Raw genomic sequence first — 26,711 nt, 5'->3', positions numbered from 1 at the left:
TGGTATGAGGCGCAGAGTACTTTGTTTTTCTGTCTGTTTGGTACAAATCTTCCATCTGATTTCAAATTAACTTCCCGACGAATTGGAGAGTTGAGAATTTCAAAATGGGCCAGAACTGAATGACGTTGCAGAATGAATTCGCTTTCGTGTCTGGTGTGCGGCTGAGGTTACACTGTGTACCACTAGAATTTTTTCTGTTCCAGTCACGAATGTTTCCCGGTAAGAACGATTGCTGCTAAGCTTTAGTGTGGGCTTCAGTCTGCTCAGTTTTTACGTTTACGGTCTTTTCGTGAAATATGTGTAGGAGGAGACAACATATTTGTTGATTGATGTGAAGAAAACCTGAAAGAAAGCTGAAATTCACGAAATGTCTCTGTTGTAATCCATCAAAATGTTTGCAGTAGATCAAAAATTTCCACTCACACAAAACTAAAAAGCATAAAATTATTATTTAAATAAAAACTTTTTAAATGTATCACGTTTTTGAAACAGACTGAAAACTATAAGGCAGTTTCTCCTAGCTCCACATATATTCCTATACCCATACAGATGGTCCTGAAAATTTTTGCTGGTGGTTTTCAATAGCTATCACAATACTCGTAAGATTTAAAACGAAAAACGTAGTGTGTGTACAACAGGCAATAATAAGAAGTGTAGAGAGTAGCTGTCGTGAAGAAAAATCACATAGCGGTTAGTATCATTTGCAGTGCAATAAAATTCTTGGTGACTTAAGTGAACTATTCACGCATAAGTTATCTACTGGATACACCCCACTTTCTCAGTTTTAATTTTAGGACTATTTTCATCACTGTTAGAAAATCACAAACACAAATCTCCTGGATTATCTGTACATGGTTAGTAATATGTATGGGGCTGGAGAAAATTATGTGAAACGTTTTAGTCCGTCTTAAAAACGTGTTACTAGCAAAGATTTTATTACAATAATGTTATTTACTTATGTTGATTGCGAAGATTTTTGAACAGAATTATAGGTTTTGGCTGTAGAGTACTAGCTATCTTCAGAATCTACAGTGGAAGTAAAAGAAAATACATTACTAGCTACTGCATTAAGAGAGTAAAACAAATGGCAGAACTTATAACAAAAACTCGATATACGTCTAATTCGGCTGACCGCAACAAGTCATAACATGTACAAATAACACGAGCCAAAAGTGTCATGCATCGATCAAACAGTTGTACGTAGAATGTAAAATTATGATAGAGGTCGTTGATGCTTGCATATCGTACAGATAACTATACATAGTAATCAAAAGAAAGTGCATTTAAAAGTGCAGTTCTTTAAAATATTCTCATCTGTATGCAAGAAAATAAGAATAAAAAACTTTTTAACCCTATGACAAAGTATTCGTCTTTTTCACAGTTCAAAGCTCTTCAAAAAATAACCAAAAGTTCAAAAAAATAAAAATTATAGAAGTCACGCTGAAAGTGACTATATTTTTTGACATTTCATTTCCTTCGCACCATATGGGCGGGGAGGGGACTGTCAGCGAATAAAAATCGCCGCTCTTCAGCCATACGAGACAAAAAATTGTTGAAATCTACTATAAAACTTGCCACTCTTGGGGACAAAATGAATGTTTCAGGTAATAAAAAGACAGGCAGTCAGTTGAATAATGTAAAATATAAAAGGCATATTTGTGTATTAATTAAAATATTGAGACAGGTGTAATGGCAGATGGATGTTTCAAAAAATATAACAGACACAGGAACAGACACAGAAAAGTAAAAAGCCAGTGTGTTGACTGATTGAAATAAAAGTAGAATAGTGAAGTGATGAGTTGGTCTAGATTGACAGGTATATGAGTATCAGGGGAATATAGCAGTTGCCGTAGTGCATAAGAGGTTGTTTGTGTGGATGGATGTTAGGAGGAGGGATTTGGGAGAGTGAATAGGGAATGCTGTTCGAGGACCAAGTCTTAGCTCGTCGGTGAAGAGGAGTGAAGAGGAAGGGAGCTCCAAGTGGGGGAGATGGGGTGGTTCTTTTAGATCTGGTAGGATGGGTATATATCAATGTAGATTTCATGGTTGGTCGCTGGAAGGCAGTTAAAGTGTCTTTCAGAGAGGACATGGCGAGTGTGGACGTCAGCATTGGAGGAATATAATGGGAGAAGTGTGGCTGAATACAAGGAGCAGTGAGCAGGGAAGAAAGTAGAATGTGGGTAGTGTCGAGTTTGCAGCTGATGTGTGTTATTCAGAGCTGTTCAAGACGGAAGAGTAAGGAGGAGAATTTTATAAGTTGGCAGAGGATGTAGGTGGGCAAGGGTAACCAGATCCAAAAGGACAGATGGAGTACATGGCATTCGAGGATCTGTAGGGCACAATAAAAGGAGGGTGGAGAAGAAGTCCATGCCACATTTGCGTAATAGAGGATGGGTCGAATCAGAGGTTTGTAGGTGTGGAGGACTGTGAAAGGATGCAATCCCCATATTCGGCCAGTTAGAAGTTTTAGTAATTTCGGTTTACTGTGGGCTTTCTGTTGAATGGTTAATAGATGGGGCTTCCGTGATAGTCAGCGATCAAGTGTTAGTCTGCGGTATTTTGGTGTGTTAGGAAACTGAATGGGACAGATGTAAATTTTAAGGAAAAAGTGGTGGAGTGGAAGCTGCAGGAGGTTTGGGCTATGATAGCCACCTGGGTTTTGGTTGGTTTGATTCTGAGGATCCATTGGTTACACCAGGTGGAGAAATGATTGAGATGGGGCTAGAGGGATCGTTGGGATATCTGGATGGTGGCGTAGAAGGCGAGAAACAAAGTGTCGTTGGCATATTGGAGGATATGAACTAGAGGTGAGATGTTTGGCATTTCGGCAGTGTAGACGACAACAGGAGAGGCGAGGGGACAGAAACTTTGGGCACGAGAAATATGAAAGAAATTTGGGGCTATTTTCTATTTTAAATTATAAATGAGAGACGGACAGCTAGAAAAAGTGGAAACATACACATTTTAAAAACACATCACAGGAAGGTGAAATTCTTCTGATAAAAAACTTAAGCACTGCACTTTCACTTAAAACCTGAAGGACGAGCGCTAGCGTGACAGGCATTGCCAGGGGAGAGAGTATATTTCATAGGGTTGAGGGGTATGGGTATAAAGATAGGAATGTGATTGATAGGAAAACTATGGAGAAGACAGGTAGGAGGTGAGGTGGACAGCGGGAAATACAGTCAGTGGGAAAGACGCAGAGTGAAGAGTAGCGTATTGTGTGGGTAGGGCATTGGTTGCCTGCAAGAGGAAAGGAATGGGGATGGATAGAGGGGAAGGGAGAGAGGAGCCCTGGTGTGCAGTGGGATATGTGGGGAAGAGTCAAAGTGGGTATGAGGAATAAATATTAGAACAGATCTCATTGTATGGGTGAGGGAATTAGTTGAAATAGCATTAGCATAGGATATGGAGTGTGTGTAAATGTAGGCACAGAGAGATGTGTTTGTGAAGGTGCCGCAACATATCATGGTCGTTCACCAGATGAGAGACAATGGGGTTATTGGAATCTAGTTTACATATAGTATAGGAGATTCAAAGGTGTCGTGAAGAGGGGTGTGAATTTGATCAGATGGTAGAGGATCCAGGTGGGGGAAGGTAAAAGGATACATAAAGCAAAACACAACGCACAGCATTCGAGGATATGGAGGGACTTATTGAACTTTGGTGGGGTGAAGATCCATGCAGCATTTGCACAACAGAGGGTGGGTTGGATCAGGGTTGTAGGTGTGGAGAATAGTAGAAAGGTGTAATCCCCAACTTCGACCTGTTAGTAGTTTTAGTCTACTGTGTGCTTTCCGTTGCATGGATAATATGTGAGGTTTCCATGTTAGTTGTTGATCGAGGGTTAGTCCAAGATATTTTAGTGTGTTAGTTAGCTAGATAGGACAGTTGTAAATGTTAAGGTAAAAGTCATAGAGGCGGAAGTTGTGTCTGGTTCATTCTAAAATTAGGGCCTGGGTTTTGGAGGGGTTGGTCTTGAGGAGCCATTGGTTACACCAGGAGGCAAACTTATTCAGGTGGATTTGGATGTATCACTGGGATTTCTGGAATGTAGGATATAGGGCGAGGAAAGAGGTGTCGTCAACATACTGAAGGGGGTGGACTGGTGGGGGTAGTTTGGGCATATCAGCTGTGTAGGCGAGATAAAGGAAAAGAGAGAGACAGAGCCTTGGGGCACTCCTGCAGTGGGGTGTAAGATACAGGAATTGGTACTGTTAATAAGGACAAAGGATGGGCTACTAGATAGGAGGATGCAATAAGGTGGACATAGTTAAATGGAAGGGCATATGTCTGGAGTACCGTATGTGCCGTTGCTCCGCCATGTTAAAACAAACTGTTGGCAGAAAAATCAGGCAGTTCATGAGCAACAGAATTTTCCATCATGGCAACGTACCGAACAGACGTTACAGTGATTGTGCACCCATCATCATCTGCAAAAAAGAACACAGTCGTGTAATGCCACTCGATAGTGGCGCACCATACAGTAATCTTGCTGCTGTGCAATGGACGCTCGTGTAGAAGACGTAGATTTTGCTGATACCAATAGCGAAAATTCTGTCTATTGACAAAGCAATTGTGGTGGAAGTGAGTATCGTCCGGCATCCACAGGTTGCTAATGCAACTGCCGTCATCGTGCACGTTTGCTGCGTTCAGGATTAGCAGCATTAGCAGATCATTAGGTTGAATTTTCTGAACGATTTGCGGCTTGAACGGATGAGACTTTAAATCCACTTTCAGTATTCGTTACATACTGGAACGATGCAACTATAGAGACTCTGCGAGACGTCCAACAGAGCACTGTGGGCTGCTTACGAAACCACTGGGCACAGCCTCGATATTGGCTCCCTTACGAACGGTTTTGGGTCTTCCTACAGATTTCTTCTTCAACGCAGGACCCTTTCCTTGACAACGTCGGACGCATGTGTTGATTGTATGCACTGAGGGAACATGACCATGGCGTTAGATGTTGCAACGATGGCGAAATTTTCGACGTGCGGACTTCACACACCCATTCTTGCAATAGGCTTTTACCGCAAAAGCACACAGCACCCCGTTAGATAGCTCCATGTCTATTGTTTACTAAATGGCAAGGCAGTGCAAGCAGTATTTTATGTTTCATTCAGCGCCACCTGCCTCGCAGCGTTGCCACACCACGTTCCAACATTTCCCATTCTTTGAGTCACCATGTATTTTAGAAACGATTCAGAAACTCAATTTAACCGCTTTGACGCAGAGCAGATGATTAGATTATAAGCAGCACACCTTGCGTATGCACACTGCAGTGTGTCTGCGCCCTTCCATCTCTTAGGGGCATAACCAATCATAAAAGAGGCCTAGTGTCACCGGGATGCGTCAGCGAATATCTCGCCTCAAACAAAAGATGTTCCCCGTGACGTGGACTAGCACCTCTAGACATCTGACGCGAACACTTTGAAACACCTTGTATATTATACCATTAACTAGGGTACAGCCTGCATCTCTTGGAAGGGGACTTGTAATGAAAAGCTTGGTATGCTTATCATCATCATCTTCTCCCTTGCAAGGATTAGACTGTTGCCTCTTCCGAACTAACAAACGAAACTTCCGAACTCACAAACAATATCATTCCCATCTTTTTCGAGGTCGTCCAATACCTCGTTTCCCATTCGGCTTGTAATTCAGAATTTTCTGGGGAATTCTGTGACCTGGCATCCTAATGAGGTGTTGTCTCCAGTTAAAGGATATTTTTGAATTTTTTCATTCATGTTGTAAATATTTAATTCTCTTCTAATATCTTCATTATTAATCATGTCTCTTCTTGTGCAGCCCTTCGAACGGTTTGGGAGCCTCAAACCTCGTCTCTGCTGTTTGAATTTTATTTATTTATTTATTTATTGTAGTAGTCGTTTTCGCTTCCGTAAGATAACACAGGCACTGCCATAACTTTATAGAGTTTCAGGGTGGTCTCTTTTTGTAATTTATGACATGTTCTGCTAATGATACCACAGACAGCTTGGAATTTGTGTATTTCATTTTCAACATCAAAATCTAAACTTAAAACTTCCTGGCAGATTAAAACTGTGTGCCCGACTGAGACTCGAACTCGGGACCTTTGCCTTTCGCGGGCAAGCGCTCTACCATCCGAGCTACCGAAGCACGACTCACGCCCGGCACTCACAGCTTTAATTCTGCCAGTATCTCGTCTCCCACCTTCCAAACTTTACAGAAGGTCTCCTGCGGGGTGAAAATCTCATTCTGAAAATCTAAACTTACAGCACAGCCTCAATAAAAGATTTGAGACACTTGTCCTAAAACTGAATTACCTAAAACAGTTTTTGATCTGATGGATATTTTTCTCGGAATGTCTTATTTTCGTTTTATTACTGGAAATGTCAAAGTTACAATTCTTGAAAATTTCGTACAGCTGGTATACTCACCTTTGGAGGTCATCTTCATTCTTTTGAATAATAACGATGCCACTAGCCAACAGGATGCTTATTGGAGACAAAATATTAGTACGTTGGTGGGGTGGGGAATGGCTCTCGTAAAGTCAGTCTTCTGATTTGTTTGATGTTTCCCTCCACGACTCCCACTCCTGTGCCAACGTCTTCATGTCATCCAAAGTCCAGTGTTATTTGTTGGATGTATTCCAATCTCTGTCTCCCCTAGAGATGGTCATTTATTGTTCCCTCTAGGACCGTGAAAGTTATTTTCTGATGTCTTAGCACATGCCCTGTCATCCAGTTCCTTCTTCTAGTCACTGTTTCATACCTATAGTATTTGTTTCCTCCCGGACTCTGCGGAAAATATCTTTGTTTCTTATCAGGCGAACTATTTAACAGGTTCATTCTGTAGCACAACATTAACGATTCGCTTCTGGTATTTTTTTTTTTTCGTGTTTCCCCCAGTCGATTTCTCACTTCTGTAGGATACTGTGCGCCAGACGTACATTCTCAGAAATTTCTTTCTCAAATTAGTACCTATGTTTGATACTAGTCGACTTCTTTTAGTGAGGAATGCTATCTTTTTGTGCCGTACCACGTTAGTCCGTTGTGCACTATTTTGTTCCCAGAAAAACAATTCCTACACTTTGTCTACTACGTTGTCCTCAACGTTGACGTTGCTTCTGTCGCTAATATCATTTCTACAGCTGAAAAATTGAGAGCCGTCAGTTGCCTTCAGATTATCGAACTTAGATTATCCCTGAGGAACTTTTCATTCATTCACATAATGAAGTAAATGAATCGTAATACAAAGGAATTAATGACATTAGCTGTTAGTAGCATTAATTTACATCAATAGGGAAAGCTGAAAATTTGTGCCTAAACAGGATTCGAGTCCGGGTCTCCAGATGACAAAGTAGTTGTTTTGACCACTTTTTTCTCCCATTCATTTTGATGGTCATCGTTCAAATCATTTGGTCTGGGCGGACGTTAAACGACGCTCCTTCAAGTTCAACGTTGCATACTTCACTCAGTTTTTTTTAATATATATAAATATATATCACAGGGCAGCCAGTCCTCTGACCGAACACGCTGAGCTACCCCCCAGCAGGTTAAGCCATTCGGACATAGTGTTCATCGCAACTGCACGGACTCGCGCAGGACGCCTCCCGTCAGCCGCAGAATCTGCTCTTATCCGCACACTACTGATAAAGTGTCCTCGCCCATTATCCTCATTACTCGTGGCGTTTCGCCGGTTCCCGTACGCGTGTGAGCGTGGTGTGCATCTGCAGTGAAGGGATCATTGCCCAGCCTAGTCTTCGTTATATAAGTTGTATCTGTTCTTTCGGATATGTCGGGAAGAACAGAAACCACATATAAAATAAATAAACGTAATTGTGAGCGTGGGAGATGCATATATTGGCAACATAGTATAGATAGTATTTTCTCGAACTAGTGGTGTACCGTAGTCACCTCTATGTGCCGTGTATTCTAAACATACGATTTCAGTCCTTTGTTTCTAATTTGCAACACTAGTGACGCAACTATACTGTCACTGTAGCTCACAGCGGGCGTTAACGCAAGGGGATGGTGGAATTGCGTGGCATCGTGTGTGAGTGACAGGAATTAGACAGCTGACGAACGATTGTTGCAGGCCGCGGCACTCGAGGCTACGGTTCGTGCGAGCCGACGCTGGCGCCGCCGGCGGCCGCGGGCGTGCACTACGGCGCCTCGACGACGCCGACGCCGCTGCTGGAGACGACGCCGCTGGTGGCGTCGTGCGCCAGCGAGCACTCCTCGGCGTCGCCCATCAGCGCGGACCTGCCCGCCGCCAGAGCCGCCGGTAAGCGCCGCCGCCTAGCGGGCGAGAACGCGCAAGGCCGGGGGGCCGGAGACGAGCGGGCAGCGGCTGTCGTGGGCGCTGATGGCTGCTACGGTAACAAGCAAAGGCTTTAGGCTCACGTAGCTTATGCATATACACTACTGGCCCTTGAAATTTCTACACCACGAAGATGACGTGCTACATACCCGAAATTTAACCGACAGGAAGAAGATGCTGTGATATGCAAATGATTAGCTTTTCAGAGCATTCACACAAGGTTTAACGCCGGTTGCGACACCTACAACGTGCTGACATGAGGAATGTTCCCAACCGATTTCTCATACACAAACAGAAATTGACCGGTGTGCCTGGTGAAGCATTGTTGTGATGCCTCGTGTAAGGAGGAGAAATGCGTATCATCACGTTTCCGACTTTGATAAAGGTCGGATTGTAGCCTATCGCGATTGCGGTTTATCGTATCGCGACATTGCTGCACGAGTTGGTCGAGATCCAATGACTGTTAGCAGAATATGGAATCGGTGGGTTCAGGAGGGTAATACGGAACGCCGTGCTGATCCCAACGGCCTCGTATCACTAGCAGTCGAGATGACAGGCATCTTATCCGCATGGCTGTAACGGATCGTGCAGCCACGTCTCGATCCCTGACTCAACAGATGGGGACGTATGCAAGACAACAACCATCTGCACGAACAGTTCGACGACGTTTGCAGCAGCATGGATTATCAGCTCGGAGACCGTGGCTGCGGTTACCCTCGACGCTGCATCACAGACAGGAGCGCCTACGATGGTGTACTTAACGACGAACCTGGGTGCACGAATGGCAAAATGTCATTTTTTCGGATGAATCCAGGTTCTGTTTACAGCATCATGATGGTCACATCCGTGTTTGGCGACATCCCGGTGAACGCACATTGGTAGCGTGTATTGGTCATCGCCGTACTGGCGTATCACCCGGCGTGATGGTATGGGGTGCGATTGGTTACACTTCTCCGTCACCTCTTGTTCGCATTGACAGCACTCTCAAAAGTAGACGCTACATTTCAGATGTGTTACGATCCGTGGCTCTACCCTTCATTCGATCTCTGCGAAACCGTACATTTCAGCAGGATAATGCACGACCGCAATTTGCAGGTCCTGTACGGGCCTTTCTGGATACAGAAAATGTTCGACTGCTGCCCTGGCTAGCACATTCCCCAGATCTCTCACCAACTGAAAACGTCTGGTCAATGGTGGCCGAGCAACTGGCTCGTCACAATACGCCAGTCACTACTCTTGATGAACTGTGGTATCGTGTTGAAGCTGCATGGGCAGCTGTACCTGTACACGCCATCCAAGCTCTGTTTGACTGAATGCCCAGGCGTATCAAGGCCGTTATTATGGCCAGAGGTGGTTGTTCTGGGTACTGATTTCTCAGGATCTATGCATCCTATCTGCATGAAACTCTAGTCACATATCAGTTCTAGTATAATATATTTGTCCAATGAATACCCGTTTGTCATCTCCATTTCTTGTTGGTGTAGCAATTTTAATGGCCAGTAGCGTATATTTATACTCCAGAAGCCACAGAACAGAGCATAGCAATGGTTTGGTCGCTGATGATGCTGTTGTGTGTAGGACTATCGAATGGAAATGAAAGGAGGCTTATAAAAATTTCCGCTTGTTATACTATGTGGCAGCCCTCTATAAAGGTGGATAAATCTAAGATAGTGCCTGCAACGAAGAGAAAGGGCCCGATGGCAAGATTAGTAATGAACATCTTCAGCATGTCACATATATGGAACTTGGAAAGCAACGTGAAATGGTACGATCGCTTAAAATCAGTATCAAAAAGATTTAAATTCGTTGGTAGAGTTCTGCGGAACTCCAGTGCATCTGTAACGGATATTGCCAACAGACTGCTAATGCAACCAGTTCTATTGGTGTGGAATTTGGAGTCATTGTCAAATAAGCGAGACAATACATATTGAGCAATTCAGAGACGGATGGATTGTTAGGACCGTGACGGTACGTTATAGTCCCTATGAAACTGCAGCAGAAATGCCAAGAAATCTTAAGTAGGAGTCCTTGGAACAAAGACACTACAGTGCTCCTGAAACCTTGTAGGGTAAATTTAGGGAACTATTATTCGAAGAATGTCCAACTATTGTGGTGCCATCATCGTATGTCTCACGTAATGAGCCTCATACTAAGATCTGAAAGATAAGTGTGTGTGCAGAGGCATGTAGACATATCTCCCTTGCTGAATACACGAACTGAATATTACAAAAAATTAAAATATCTGTGTAACTACCCTCCATCATGCACTCTACAGTTGCTTGCGGATTATGTATGTAGATTTAGAGCGTATTTCGTAACTTTATCGACCATTAATCCTTTCATTCCGTTCGTTATCCAACAAGGGACTGTGATTGTCTCTATCTCCTTAAGCACCCTAAAGTCTCCTACTCCGATCGATAAGCATCTCAATTAAGGGATCACTATTTCGAAAGCCTATAGTTCTCCCCCACTGCGACCCATAACCTTCATATTTGGCTCAAAGGTTCCTACGACCTTCCTCTCTAATCGTGCAAAAGCAGTGCGCCCTGCGACATCACCCTAGGGCTGGGCGGCGCTTCAAACTGCGAGGTATCTACACATACGAAAAATATTCCAGAGTTCAGAAGTGAATGTGAGGTGTAAGGTGGGTGAATACTATCATTTTGGCACCATATTTCACTATAATTCTGCCGAACGCTATTAAGGGCGACTCACACCATAGAAATGCCGTCAAACCTACCATTACGCACATTTCACACCTTCTTTTTACTCCTCTGCTTTGGAGATCAGAACAGAGACGCTTAGCGTTTAAATGAGGTGGTTTCCTTATCGCTGGCCGAGGGAATTTCAGGCGTACTGCCGCTTAAATTCGACACGAAACAGCCTCAGGATTTGGCATTAAGAGCCTCAATGACACCACCCCTTTACTTGGGACGTTCATTCCCACAGATTTAGCGCTAGTAAATGAGAGTTCGCAGAGTGACGAGCAGCAGGACGATGTTCTTGATAACAGTCACTGCTGACACGACCCTACTCTATGGACACTGTGGGCTTGAAACCCCACTGAAAGTGACTGCAACCCTATGGAGTACAGCACTTCCACAATTTTTGCTCTGGTGTTCGGAGTGGATTCACAAGAGACCGTTCAAAAACCGTTCGACTAGATTCTAACGTAATCCGAAGTAGGAAAGTGTATTTGAAACCTCAGTTATGGATAAAGGCAAAAGGTTATGTTCCATGTACCATCATGCGTCATTTCCTGTTATTACCTTATTGAAATAAATACCTGTGAAACAGGTAGGCAATCATAATTTCAGTTAATTACAATACAGACTGACTAAGATATTAGATTCAATAATAAAGCAATAAAAACTGGTAGGCCTTTATTAATAAGAGTTTTGCCTAGCGAAATTATGAAATATCTCTCAATTTAATTAAAAGGGAACAGGCAGGCCTTCAATGATAACAGCTTCAGTTAAATGAATTTACCAAACAGAGAACAAGCAAGCCTTCTTTAATATCAGCTTCAGTTAAGTAAGACTACCAAATAGGAAACAGGTAGTCCTTCACGAGTAACTGCTGCAGTTAAGTAATTTTGATTTGCCTCCTCACAACGGGTGCACAAGGCTTACACGCAATGAGCACAAGCCTACATCAAAAAGGAAGACCAAGAAAGGTTACAACGAGAAGACCGGCCTTCCAAGGCCGTTTTCGTGGGGCACAGACCGGCAAAGGCAATATTAGCATAGCATGTTTAATTACTTGCAAGCAATAATAACGAACCAAACGGTATATCCGCGTCACTGCAAGGTACCGCCTCTACAACGACGGCAAAACGACAGAGAGAAAACTAAGCTGCCAAACCAAATTACATAGCCCCAGCAACTGCAAGTTTTGAGATTCAGGCACCTCCTAAGCTAATATAATTAACAGAGCAATAACGTGAGCAATGCCCGAAGGTATCTCGAAACCAGCACCCGGCCGTATTACAAGAGAAACGTACTTATCTGGTGTTCGAAGACGTTTGGTAGGAAAGTCGACTAGGACCCAAAAATTTAGGTATTGCGGACGATGGTGTGTGTGTGGGGGGGGGGGGGGGGTGAGGGGGAGGGGTGGAGGCGGGGGAGGAGGTCATCTACAGCATAGAAGAAATATGTTATCGCTCCGGCTCAGGAAACACCATCGGCTCACACAGTTTAAGATATCCTGTTAACACAACCAAGGCCCGTATCGTCTCAGGAAAAGCATAGAACATCCACAATTCATGGAACCATCTGGTAATGAAATAGATCGGGTAAGAAATCGCAATGGAAATGGAAATGCCGTGTGACTAGAGCCTGGTGCAAGTCTTTCGAGTTGACGCCACTTCGGCGACTTGCGTCTCGATGGGGATGAAATGATTATGATAAGGACAACACAACACCCAGTCCCTGAGTGGAGAAAATCTCCGACCCAGCCGAGAATCGAATCCGGGCCGTTAGGTATGATATTCCGTCGCGCTGACCACTCAGCTACCAGGGGCGGACAGAAATCGCAATGATCACAACAGGCCTATAGGTATTAATAAAAAAAAGTAACAGTTAAGACCTCTAAGTCCGAAACAACAAGTTCACGAATCGAAGCTGATACATGCCGATTCCCAAGGGGGCCCAGAATTCAGCACAGCAGACTGGCTTCAACTCTGTCATCGGTGTGCCACGTCCCAGAGCTGGCTGGCCAGGCTACGCACGAAGACGGTACTCAAACCCAGCCACGGATTCAGATCGATCTACAAATAGGCTCAGCAGCAACTCGCCGGACTCCGTGCCCAAGGCGACTGGGCAAGTGCCCACCTTACGCAGCGGAGACCTCACAAACGTTCTCCTCACTGCGTTAGCACTCCCCAACTCGCCACGCAACAACACGCCCCGTCACCTTAGCAAAGATCTTAATGGTCTCAAACCCAAGGAACATCACAACAGATCGACCTAGTGGTGCCAGGAATTCGAAAGGCGACGGCAGCAACCCCAGTACGGCTCAGTATTTATGCTTTTTCAGCCCTCCTGTCTCATGCCCTTCAGTGACGTAGTGAAGTAATCACGAATGGTTGCATTGTTGACAAGTGCGTGAATAAAATGATAAATGGTCCTCCAAGATCCTCCAGTTCAGCAACATCCTCGTTGAAACCTGTGCGCCTTTGTTGACTATATTAAAGATTCATCTGTACACAGACTTCTACACTCTTTCAGCTAAGTGGCGCTCCGCTACAGCTCTAGCGCCTGAGTGCAGGCAACCCCTTCAGCACCCCTTATGTTCAGTATACCTTATATTCGTTTTTGTTGTGGTCTTCAGTCCTGAGACTGGTTTGATGCAGCTCTCCATGCTACTCTATCCTGTGGAAGCCTCTTCATCTCCCAGTACCTACTGCAACCTACATCCTTCTGAATCTGCTTAGTGTATTCATCTCTTGGTCTCCCTCTACGATTTTTACCCTCCACCCTGCCCTCCAATACTAAATTGGTGATCCCTTGATGCCGCAGAACATGTCCTACCAACCGATCCCTGCTTCTGGTCAAGTTGTGCCACAAACTTCTCTTCTCCCCAATCCTATTCAATACTTCCTCATTAGTTATGTGATCTACCCATCTAATCTTCAGCATTCTTCTGTAGCACCACATTTCGAAAGCTTCTATTCGCTTCTTGTCCAAACTATTTATCGTCCATGTTTCACTTCCATACATGGCTACATTCCATACAAATACTTTCAGAAATGACTTCCTGACACTTAAATCTATACTCGATGTTAACAAATTTCTCTTCTTCAGAAACGCTTTCCTTGCCATTGCCAGTCTACATTTTATATCCTCTCTTTTTCGACCATTATCAGTTATTTTGCTCCCCAAATAGCAAAACTCCTTTACTACTTTAAGTGTCTCATTTCCTAATCTAATTCCCTCAGCATCACGCAACTTAATTCGACTACATTCCATTATCCTTGTTTTGCTTATATTCAGTATGCCTAAAAAGCAGGCGCTGAAGTAGCAGCGGAGAGCATAGCTGAATGGGTGTCGAAATCCCTACAGCTACATATTTAAGATGCTTAACAAAGGTGTTTGGGCGGCACTGAGGGTGTTGCCGAACTGGAAGGTCGTAGAGGGCCCGTTTGACATTCTATCCATGCAGGTGACAAAGTTGAACACCCCCACCTCACCCCCTCCTCTTTTGATCATGCCACAGGAGGGAGCAAAACAGTAGGGCTGAAAAAGTATTAAAAAAACCTTTGCTGCTTTGGATCACGTTCAAATTTCGTCGAATGGTTTTCATCGGTCCCTGGTGATTCCACCCTGTACATCAAGGCAAAACGTACGCTCACGTTTCACTCCCTAGATCTGTGATCACGTCCACTGGGATTGCTGGCCCACGATGTCCTTAGGAAAGGGTTTAATGGTCTTGAGAGTGTCAGCAGTGTCTAAGGTTGTCGAGAATGTCGTTTTGTTGCTTATCGAACTTCGAACTGTCATTTTCGACCGCGAAATGTGTACGAGTGCACGCCCCAAGGGAAGGGGTGATTCCAGTGACGTCCTTTATGCCGCCTCCTGACGCCTTGTCGTGTCCGTGCTGGGCGGTGGTGTGACTGAAATGTTTCCCTTGGTCAGCCGCAAGAGAGCCGCGTGATTCAAACACTGAATGTCGCTCTTCTGACCTCCATCGCAGAGGCGTTAAGACAAGGGCTCTAAATCCTTGTGGCTACGGTCGCGCGACCAGCAGGAGGAGGTCGTCTGCGTAGGCTGTCACCTCTATCACACCCTCGCTCTGCTGCATACTATCTAGTAATGCCTCCATATGGATGTCCCAGAATAATGGCCCCAATACAGAGCCCTGGGGCTCTCCCGCTAGGGGGCGACAGCCAGACCTCCCGACCCTCACAATAGTTCCTCAGATAACTGTAAGGGACCCTTGACACTCCTTCTCCAGCAGGCAGGAGACCACTTGTGGTCAAAGGCGCCACTGATATCCAACATGATGCCAACGATGTACATGCACGGGGCCGAGCCACAGACCTTGACCGACAGGGCGATTGCGTCACATGCTGGCCCCCCAGTCCTAAACGAACTGCCTGTCACTCATCCCACACAGCACTCAGCGTGCTGACAATCTATCAGCCAGTGATTTTTCACTGAGTTTCCCCAGAAGATCCAATAGGCATACAGGCCTATACGATTTTGTTTCTGTTGGGTGACTGTCTGGTCCCTTCTTAATGATGAGCACACTTGCCTTCTTCAATATTTTTGGGAATTTATAAAGCCTAAGGCACTCATTGTACAACTTTGTCAATGGTGTCACTAACTGGGGGGCGAGGAACTGCACCACCTCTGCAACAATGTCATCTGGCCTGAGAGCTTTCCCCTTCTTTAAAGATTTGATCTGAGCAGCCAGCTCTTCCTCTGAAAAGGGGTATACCGCCCTTTAGTTCACGTAAGCTGCGCTGTCTTCTTCTCTTGTTGGGTCCTGAGCCTCTGTTTCCCTTCCTCGCTATCATCAAGTAGCAGGGACCGGAGGAGAACCTCAGCAGTTTCCTGCCAGGATCCAGTCATCCTGCCCTCCGCACCTAACGGTAGATAACACCAGTGGAGAGCGAATCTTTTCCCTTACTAGTGACGCATTCTGTGTATGCGCAGCATACGCCGTGGCCTGTGCGACGGCGGCGGCGGCGTCCAGCAGCGCCGGCCCCGATCCCGGTGGAGGCGGCACTGCGGGGGCGGCGGGGGCGGTAGCGGCAGGCGGTGCGGCGGCGGCGGCGCCCGCGCACGCGGCGCCCGCCGCTGGCGCGGACGACGGCGGCATGATGTCACACGAGGCCTTAATCGCGGAGATCAAGCGTCTGCGCGAGCGGCTCATGGTGCTCGAGACGGAGAACGCGTCGATGAGCATCAAGCTGAGCCAGCAGCAGTGGGAGGTGGAGCACCGCCTCGCCGAGATCGAGATGCAGATCTGCGGCGCGTCCAGCGGCGGCTCCAGCACCGAGGACAACGAGCGCAACCGCGAGTCCATCATTTAACAGGAGCGCCGGCCGGGCGGCAGCGTTCGCCACCCGCCGCCCGGACCCGCCGGCGCCGGCACCAGCGCCCGCAGGCCGCCGCGCTGCCGCCGCCGCAGCCGCGGCGCCCGCTGAGGGGCAGTGGCGACGGCGGGCACACTCGTGGCCGAGCACGGGACCAACGTTCACTCTGCACTTAAGCAGTGACGTCTCTTCCGCAACGACACTCGACAGTGGACGACTGTACGGCTGCGACAGCCGGCAACTCCTTCATCGACTTCTATGCTATTGTCTCGTTAACTTAAAAAAAAATAAAATAAACTTTCAGATAAGTATTTTAAATAATCCAGAAAAAAAACAATGATCTTCCTGGGTGTCATAAAAGAACTGTACTCTTTGTAATCCACCGTCGGATGATATGTAAAATACTACGTATAGAGGTATATAATAATAATAATAATAAATAATAATAACAAAAAGTTAAATTATTTTCTGTGATACACGCCAGGAATCTGACAATATTCCGTGGGTGATTAACTGCCAAAAGATATATAAAGTCCTTAAAATAAAGTTTGGCAAAAAAAAAATAATGCACTCTGTTTGATGTAATATTTGATTCCGGTTCAAAGTAAAAATTGTGCCGACCCATTCGATTAGCAACGATGCTCTCCAGTCCGTGTTGTCTGTTATCTTGCATTCTTGTTTAGAAGGCGCTTTGTTGCAAAGTTGGTTGCTTGAGGCTCTGCTTGTGAACACACAGCATCGCCAAGAGAGATTTTAATGAGACTCCCTGTATTGAGTGGAAAATATTTTTTAAAGAGTTATCCCTCTGCGTGGTGCTTCATTTGCAGTAAATGTACCTTTGTATATAAAACTACATGTATACACAGCATTTAAAAACGAATAAATGTTATCATGGAAAACATACAATAAGTTCCAAGGTTCTAAGATGTTCTGGCATAGAGTTATAATAACTTGTGAAAAGAATTCAATAGTTGAAACGTTAAGTGCAAGTTTCTTTTTTTAACTTTTGTTCTCCACTTTTCCTCTTTTTCGATTAAATCTTAAGAAATGCAAAAGGAATATTGCTCTGTTCAGTTGTTATTTTAGTTATGATTTCAAACTACTTAAAGTTGTAAGAGTATACATTTCACAGCCCAGGAACTTCATGATGTACATTCAGCTATGGAAGTGAGTCATAATGCCATTTTTACTTTTACCTGACGACAGTATGTTGTTAGAGAGCATCAGTTATAAAAACATTCAACTTGCAAAATTATTAGAGTTGATGAAACACTATCAAACTCTTGCAATGCAAAGGGTATTAATTAAAAACCATTCCTTTTTATACTAAATTTCTTACATTTTTCAGACCTTCATTATATATTCATCAGCTTAAAAGACTACTAAAATTGCACCAATATAAAGGGTATAGAAAATCTAATTTAAAAATTGATAGATTAGACCAAAAAATCTCTTGTTTATAAAGAGTTATATATATTTAATAACGATAATTATAAAAATAAACTGCCTTCATAGGTAAAATATAGTAATTGTGAAAATTAACTGATTACAAAAGCATATGTGTTAACATTTCTTGCACATAACTGATGTTGCTCTTCACAGTCTAATACACTCAAATCAAATGTTTCTTGTTCAGTTTGATTTTTATTAAATTAATTTTACACAGAGCTACCTATAGTAAACAGACAGTGTACGGTACCAACACTGCTTTCTATCACTTTCATTATTATTATTCTAGGATCATTTAGTATTAAAACAAAGAAATGCCAAAATGATCAGATGGTTTTCACAGAGACTGTATTTTACTTATTTAATAATTATACAGAGGTTTCTGCTATGGCTTCTCAGTAATTTATTTGTTTCAATATAAAAATATCAATAATTTACTAGAGAAATCATTAGAAAGTCAGATTTTTGTAAGATCATATCATTTATTATCATCTCAAGAGGACAGATATTTTCAGGATTGATCTTTGAGACATAAATTTTAGGAGAAAATAAATAATGTAAATTCTAATAGGAAAAAATTCCTTAATACCTCTTTCAACTAAGATGTTCTATTGTTTTCATGTAAATTCTACTGTCAGTTATGAACACTAAGGTACGTGAAAATAAGATTTCATACTCAGATGTTTTTGGTAACAAATATTTTACTGAAAATTAGTCCATTAACAGGTACATATAATCATATTATCACATATGGAAAAGCTCTTATTTCCATTATTCATTTATATATTACACACATTAGTTATCTGTTTCACTGACAGTTTTACATCATACTGAAATACATTTCATTGTAACCTCTAAACCAACCAAGAATATTTTTTTAACTTTTGAAAGGGATCATGAATATACACAGAAGGAGAGATGACTTTTTTCTGTATTTTAGGTGTTGAAGCAATACATAACAAGAAATCAAAGTTCTTAAAATATATTACTTCATCAACACAGAAACATAATTCAAAAAATAAACATTAAATATTAATTAATCAGTATCATTTGCGTTTGCTTACCAGGAATCATTTTGTTCAATTCCAGTTCCTGCCATTTAGTGAAGTCCAAAGGGGTCATAATAACTAAAAAATTAATAATAATTTATAGAATTTAAGTTAATCATAATACCTAATATACCAGTTCAGTCATTAGGTTAACAACCAGCAGCATTCAAAATTTACCAATTAGCGCAGTTTTTGTTCCAGCTGCTGTTGTCATTTTCGTTTTATGTTCAGCAGGAACAATGATTATCAGCTGTGGCACATGAACATCTGTTTGATAGATATGACAAGTTCTTGCTTAACTTCAAAGGACAGCATACAGCTATGTATCTTTAATGGTGAAAAATCAGTTTATCACCTCATTTAAACTAAAATTACAATTATGGCACTGAGATTGTGTAAGCTGACTGATTGTGTCCTTCCATAGGAATGAATAGAGTGTATGGCCCTTGTGGTGCTTCAGCCATATTTTGTTATTCTTGCTGAATGAAGACAATGATAGACTGAAGTGCAGTCATATGAAAAGTAAATGTGCTTTGTTATATTCTAAAATAAGCATATAATATATCTGAAATATATGTGCAAGTTCCTGTGCTCTGATTACTGGTATATAAAACATCTTTCTGTCAATATGTTACCTGGATATGTTGCGTTCCAGATAAGCACAAATCCATGTTCATGAAATGATTTTTAAGAAGGTTGTATGAGAAAATTGTTTGACAGATTTGTGTATTGTTATTTCTGAAATGATATATGATAAGAAGTGGCTATATGGTCATACTGAAATTTTGTTATTGTGGTTAAAAATGTTGTATAAATGCCAGCATTACATAGTTATTTACAGAATTACGAAAAGTAAGCTTTTTGGAGGCAGTCAATACTGATAGCCTTCTATTGTTGTACTTTTCATTATGCACATTTGCAATTTATATCATGAATTTAGAGTATATTTGGGTTATAGAAATAAAACTGTTCAACTATAGTTTAGTTTTTGTGTTATCTCAGTGATGCACAGCACATCCATTTAGATGTCAGTATTTATGTTCTTTCTTTCATAAAATATTGATTTGTTATAGTTTGAAATCAGGTAGTATGGTTTTTCAGAATGCAAAACAAATTCTAAATCATACTATTGAATTTGATACACTATTATGAGCTTGGAAAACTTAAAGTTAATGCTACTATTTCATTTTGTATCTAACAAAAATATAACACAGCAGAGTCAACTAAAATCAAGCCACTTTTAATATTCATATTATACATTTTCCATTTTTCTTCACACTGTTAATAATTAAAAATTATAAATATGAAATTTTATGTTAAAATCTCGTTATTGTTACTATGATAAATAATGTTGCTGAGGAGACTCTGTATATTATATATTTAATTCAGATGGTAAATGGCTCGTAAAGAGATTTTTATAAGCAAAGATAGATTGTATAATTGTATATTAAAATGAAATTTAAAATTTTTAAAATTGATCACTATTTCATATTTTTTGATTCACAAAACTATATGAAAAACTACCTTTTAACTATTTTTGTTATAAGTACTAAGGCTAAAACAACAAAAAATTCAAATATAAAACAAAAACAATTACCTCAAAGTTCAATTCATCCTTTATAAATCTGAGAGTATAATACCATATATCTAATAGACTCCTCTGCAATATTTATTTTATACACAGACAAAAGTTAAGCAGGTACTCCTCATCAAATAATAGTTTTCACAGTTATTATGGTGTGTAGAGGAGGAGGTTCTAGTCACAACTTTTATCACATATACAATATTCATGTACTTCATAATATTTTTAGGTGTACGGTGACTGTAGATATCAAAAGGTAATGAAGCGGAATTCATGCAGCTATTTTTCCTTTTAACAAATTTCACCCAAGGGATTGTTTTGAGCACAAATTGTTAAGGACCTGTGAATATATTGTGAGCTTCCAAAAACGGCGGTTAAAAGCTGTAAAATTTAATGTGCAAAGCTCTTTTCTGCTGTGGGAACTACATACTAGATAAAATACCAGGAATAATTGTGTAAAATAGTTACCATTACATATATTATACTAGTCACATTTTTTTGCAGTTAGAGTTATAAGAATAACAAGTCGCTCTCAGAATCTTAAAAATGATCTGTGCCTATAAAATCACTTATCTAATTCTGTTTTGTCTACAGGAAACATAAATTTAAACTCACAGTAGTCAATTTTCATTTCTAAATGCCAATGAAATCACTGACTGATTCCAACACCACCTTTCAACTTAAATTACAGTTGTTATTCTCCACAACTGTCATTGTTCTGGGTTTGAGTTCCAGTTCATCAAACAGTTTAGACCTAGCAGGGAGTTACAATACAGGGCATATTCTGCTACAGAGAAAATAACTCATTCTGAAAACAAAAGACACTAATAAACTATGAAACAACTTCCTTTTAATTTAACAAACTTTTGGAAACATTACCTTACAAAGAAGAAAGCCTGCAGAGGGTAGTGTTGGCATATACTTTTTACCTAGTAGTGATACATTGGTAAGTCACCATAAGGAAACATAAATGAAACAATCAGTCTCCTTTCTCAAATTAATACTTATCCTATCTGACATTCATTGTCTATCACAGGGACATATTTTACAACCATAACACATTGAAAAATTCTGGTAAATACAATGCTTTTCTGGAAAGTAGATTTTAAAATGTACCAGCCCAGAAAGCAATTAACAATTTAATTCTCAAAGTTGCATTTTCAGCACACATTAACCAACATATATGACACTGTGTTCATTAGTTCATTTGGCAAAATTCTGTTTAAAAAAAAAAAAGAAGAAAATATTTTATGATCAGGTACGAAAATGACATTATATTTCATTATCATAATCAATAATCACCAAAAGAGGATCACTGCACTGCCTTCGATTTCCTTAAAATAAATATGTATCTTATGGTTACTCTGCACAGGTGGAAAAATTCTGCTATTTGTGATCAAGTCGACAACTTTTAAATAACAGAAAATGATTCAGCTAAAAGAAAATAACTTCAGATGTTGAATAAGGACAGAAGCTTCATCTAATTTATTTGAAATTAACTAATCTTTTAAAACCTTTGACAGAGATGTACAATGCTTAATTTAAACACACATTTTGCTGCTGTAAAACTCACAAAATCATCAAATATTTATCTAGTACGGTCAGCACAGTTTCTTCACCTTACATATTTTCTAATTATTGCTGAGCTGCAAGTGGCTGTGTGATTACATGGCTCCCTGCTACTGGTTTATTTATTTATTTTTCATTTGTTGTATGATAAAGAAACATCTATAAATTACAAATACGAGAGAAAAAGAACTACAGACCACAAATTGCAAAAAGAAAAACTGCAATGCACAAATTAAACAAAAATTTATACAAATCACATATTCTGTACAAAAATAACTTTGACAAAGTATTCCACATACATATATGTATGCCAGTATTTGATATCCGATTTATAGCTTCAGCTGTGACTTGCAGGACGTTACTGCTGTTCTACACTTACATTCAGGGCTACCAATGATGCACCACAAGTGTAGGGTAGCCCTAGTTCTGGCATGCCTGTTTGTATCCTATTTAAGTGTCACCAGATCTTCCTGGGTGATCTGGACTCTGACTTCGGCTCTGTGAGGTTCTGTTTCTGATTACCAGTCACCTACAGAGAAGGGAAGCTCCCCGTAAGATCAAGCAAGTTTAAGAGAAGCAATGCCACTTAACAGGTGTCCTACTGAATGAAAATTATTAGGGGTGGCCCAATTAAGCAAGACGGTATGGGTACCACACCTCACACAGATGTAGTAGTGAAGGGGCTCATCTCAGTAGAAAAGGAAAATGGTGGTCACCACAAAAATTTGGTTTCTTACCAATGGACATTAAACAAAATTTTACCTACTAAATAAAACACATAAACACTTAACAAGTGGGCAAGGATTGTAATTATGAACTTTAGATTTGATACAGATCAGTGGATACGTCAAAATATAATATGGAACTGTATGGCGGGTAAAGCCAACGACTGCGAAAATGGTTAGAGATTTGAAGAAAGATCCCAAGAAAAGCAAGTACGATCACCAACAGATTCAGCAGATTGTATGATGGTAGCAAGTAGCTGGATGCAAACACTCAAACTGTGGAATTAAATCCTGATGTAAATGAACTATCCTCACACCCTCCTCAACTCGGTGACTGCATCACTGTCTCATGTTTTCTACTCCTATACATATGGTGTGAACGTAGAAGATGGCTCCAGTGATGGCTGGAAGTTGTGAAACCAGCTCGACCTCTGTACTCTGCTGTAAATCAGAGATATCGGTATCTGCAGTTTTCTGTAACGACCTGGAGCAACTGTTCTCTTCAGTCGCTGCTGCAAGTGTGTGCTCTCCGTCTCGCAGATATTTTCATGCTTAATTAGTTACGGTGTGGCGCCGGAATGCAGGCAGATATGTCTCACCAAAGGACAGGTTTCCAACCACAGCCAACCAAAAGGCTTGCACGTGAATACGCATGGGAAAACTCGCCGTCTATGAAAATAATTACTGTGTGCCTATCACAGTTCTTGTTAGCCGTATTTAAACGTACATTTTTTTCTTGGCGTGGCAGCAGACAACGGCTGATGGCATGGTCTCAAATACTTAGCGACTTGCCAAGCTTTCGCATTTTATCTCACCAAAATTGTTCCTTCAAATGTCTCAAATAATGCAGCTTTTATGACACAGAGGCCTTCCTTCCACATTCCTGCTGTGCGGAGACGGAACGCAGCGATTTCCCGGTCCTATATGTGCTTGGGATTGCTTTCAGTGACGAACACGTTTATGAGACTCTGGTCCTTTGAAGTCAACTTCCCTGTCACGAACCAGCTAATGAAAGTTCCCAAAGCTGCGGAAAAAAACAGGTCCACCCCTCACCATAATAAAAGGAAGAAGAAGAAGGAGTAATCTGTTGCCAAATCATTGACAGTAGTGAATACTGTCTGCAGTTTTCATGCGGCGTTAAGGAATCGATTACAGTATCTAACTGAATTTGCTTACTATATTATCAAATTAACTGCGTGACAGTTTGAGCATAATGGGTGCAGTGAGTTCAGTAACGACGGAAACCTTTAAAACCCTTCCATCTCTCTATCCAGGCTGCCTCCAGCAAAATGGGCTGATGCTGAAACAGGACATCAGCTTCCCACTCAGGTCTGTGAGACTTCACGCTGGAGTATTAATTTTCACTTTAAACTATTTGTAAACTCCACGAAGTACTTTAAAATGGAATCTTACTTGGTCATTTAAGAAACTAGAAACAGATATTCTTTATTCCCTATGTCAAGTAACCTTTATTAACGAAGTGCAAGCTGGTTTATCCATAAGAAGCTTGAAAACCTTTGCGAAAACTATTTGAAAATGTTCTCTAATCTGAGACTGTAACGTCAATCAAAGTTATGCTTAGCTTCCATAAATTTGCAGCTGTAAATGTAATTTACTTGTAGACAAAAACTTCTTACGTAACTTAGACATATCACAAACTTTCATTCAAACAAATCTAATTTTTTAACTCAGGAACATCCTTATCATAGAAGAAGCGATGAATGAATAATCATACTTTTTAAATTAAATGGTTCAAATGGCTCTGAGCACTATGGAACTTAACTTCTAAGGTCATCAGTCCCCTAGAACTTAGAACTACTGAAACCTAACTAACCTAAGGACATCACACACATCCATACCCGAGGCAGGATTCGAACCTGCGACCGTAGCGGTCGCGCGGTTCCAGACTGTAGCGCCTAGAACCACTCGGCCACCATGGCCGGCTTTTAAATTAAATCACACTAACATAAAATTCGTAAGATTCATGCAAGAGAAAAATTAAAATAGTGGAAAACGTCTTGATATTTGGTGGGCGTCACAGAAGCAATTTTCATAGTTGGCCGGAAAAATCAGGAACAATAGTTTCACAATCAAAGAAATAACTTTCAACAGTAGCTTGTGAATCCATCAGCGCCCATCTGCGCCCCAAAATATTTGAGTTTTCGTGAAGGTATCCGTCCGTCTGGAGAGATCTTGAATATAAGACTAATAGTGTGTGCAGAAAAGAAATCTCAAAGCTGTTGAGCTGCAACTTATCTGTCCCACGTGGCGCCCCACACATATCGCTGAACACTAGCAGTTTACAAATAACCATAGCGACTGGTGTCTCCTGAGACCATGAAGATAAGTTAGAGATCTAAAGACCTGAATGTAGGAGAAAGAACCTTTTTTTTTTTATTCATTTGATTCTCCTTTGCAATCAACGGATATTAATATATAGTAACGAAATTCTGCCGAGACTGTCGAAGATTCTCTTATAGCATATTTGATACTTTATAGTTAGAATGTTATGGATAGAATAGCAAACGAGTGTTGAGTACTATCGATAAATGAAGTGTGTCTGACCGCATATTCTTTGTGCATTCCTTCAAGCACGCAACACTGCTGACGTGCCTACATGATACTGCAGACCTAAAGTGGAACTACAAATGGACACAACGGAAAGGAACTTACATTAGTAATTACGTCCCTTCAACGAGATCGTTAGAGGCGGAACATCACGGTTTTTCTATATGCAGGGACCCACAGCGTAGCGTTGACATTACTTTGCAAAGAAAACTGCATTGTGACATATTGCCTGCACATCACCAATGGTTCTAAAGTTTGCTATACATCACCCATACCACAACCCGTGGACTAGGGGTAGCATCATTGACTAGTAATCAAAACGTCTTAGACGCAGGGTCCGAGCCTCGACGAAAGAAGGAAGTACAAAAATATTCAGGGAAATTCAGGAATATTCAAATACAAGTAATTTCAGAATTAAATAAATAGAAAGCTCAGTGAAAAGGCTGATGAAAAACGTGAAGAAATCGAAAAAGAATTGTTTGTCGGGAAGGCTGACTCAGCATACAGCAAAGTGAAAACAGCCTTCTGTGACAGTAAAAATACGGACGGTAACATTATGACTGCGATGGGAATTCCACTGTTAAATGCAGAGGAGAGAGAGGATAGTGGAAAGAGTACATTGAAGGTTTCTATGAGGGGGAAGACTCGTCTGATGAAGCGATAGAAGAAGAAAAAGAAGAAGACAAGGAAGAGATAAGGGATCCAGTATTAGAATCAGAATTCAAAAGATCTTTGGAAGATGTAATATCAAATAAGGCAGAAGGCGTAGATAACATTCCATGGGAATTTCTAAAATCTCTGGGGAAGTGGTAAAAAAACGGCTATTCACTTTGGTTTGTAGAATGAATGAGACTGGCGGTATACCATCAGATTTTCGGAAAAGCGTCATCAACGCAATTCCGAAGGTAGCAAGAGCTGACAAGTGCGATAATTATCTCACAATCAGCTTAACAGCTCACGAATCAAAGTTTCTGACGAGAGTAGTATACAGAAGAATGGAAAAGAAAATCTGTTAGAAGACAATACGTTCTGCTTTTTTAAAGGTAAAGGCACCACAGAGGCATTTCTGACGTCGGTTTGAGAACGGAAACAAGACTATGCGAAAATCAAGACACATTCACAGGTTTGTCGGCCGTAAAAAAGCGTTCGACAATGTCAAATGGTGCAATTATCGAAATTGTGAGAAATACAGGGGTAAACTACAGGTAAAGACAGGTAATACACAATTTGTGCAAGAACCAAGAGAACAATAAGGATGTAAGACGAAGAACGAAGTGCTTGGATTAAAAAGGGTCTAAAAAATGAATGATTCATCGAACAATGTCGATTTTCTTTGGAAATATTCACTTATCTACAGATACTGAAAAAAATCTTCTCTGTGTACCATCTACTCTTATTTCCTTTAGTAACCGCACTCGGCACGG

At 41.3% G+C, this 26,711-nt stretch overlaps 1 protein-coding gene across 1 annotated transcript in view; it reads left to right on the top strand.

The window, feature by feature from the left end:
• Positions 1-16,342, top strand: part of LOC124596227 (cyclic nucleotide-gated cation channel alpha-3) — a 1,106,485-nt gene extending 1,090,143 nt beyond the window's left edge. The window contains 3 exon segments of the mRNA XM_047135285.1: positions 8,240-8,268; positions 11,274-11,303; positions 16,142-16,342. Of these exon segments, the coding sequence (XP_046991241.1) occupies positions 8,240-8,268; positions 11,274-11,303; positions 16,142-16,342 (260 nt within the window).
• Positions 16,343-26,711: the final 10,369 nt, after the last annotated feature.

The sequence above is a fragment of the Schistocerca americana genome, chromosome 2 (assembly GCF_021461395.2).
Source record: "Schistocerca americana isolate TAMUIC-IGC-003095 chromosome 2, iqSchAmer2.1, whole genome shotgun sequence".
NCBI lineage: Eukaryota > Metazoa > Arthropoda > Insecta > Orthoptera > Acrididae > Schistocerca > Schistocerca americana.
Note: the sequence above shows the minus strand (reverse complement) of the source record. Positions and strands in the feature narration are given on the sequence as shown.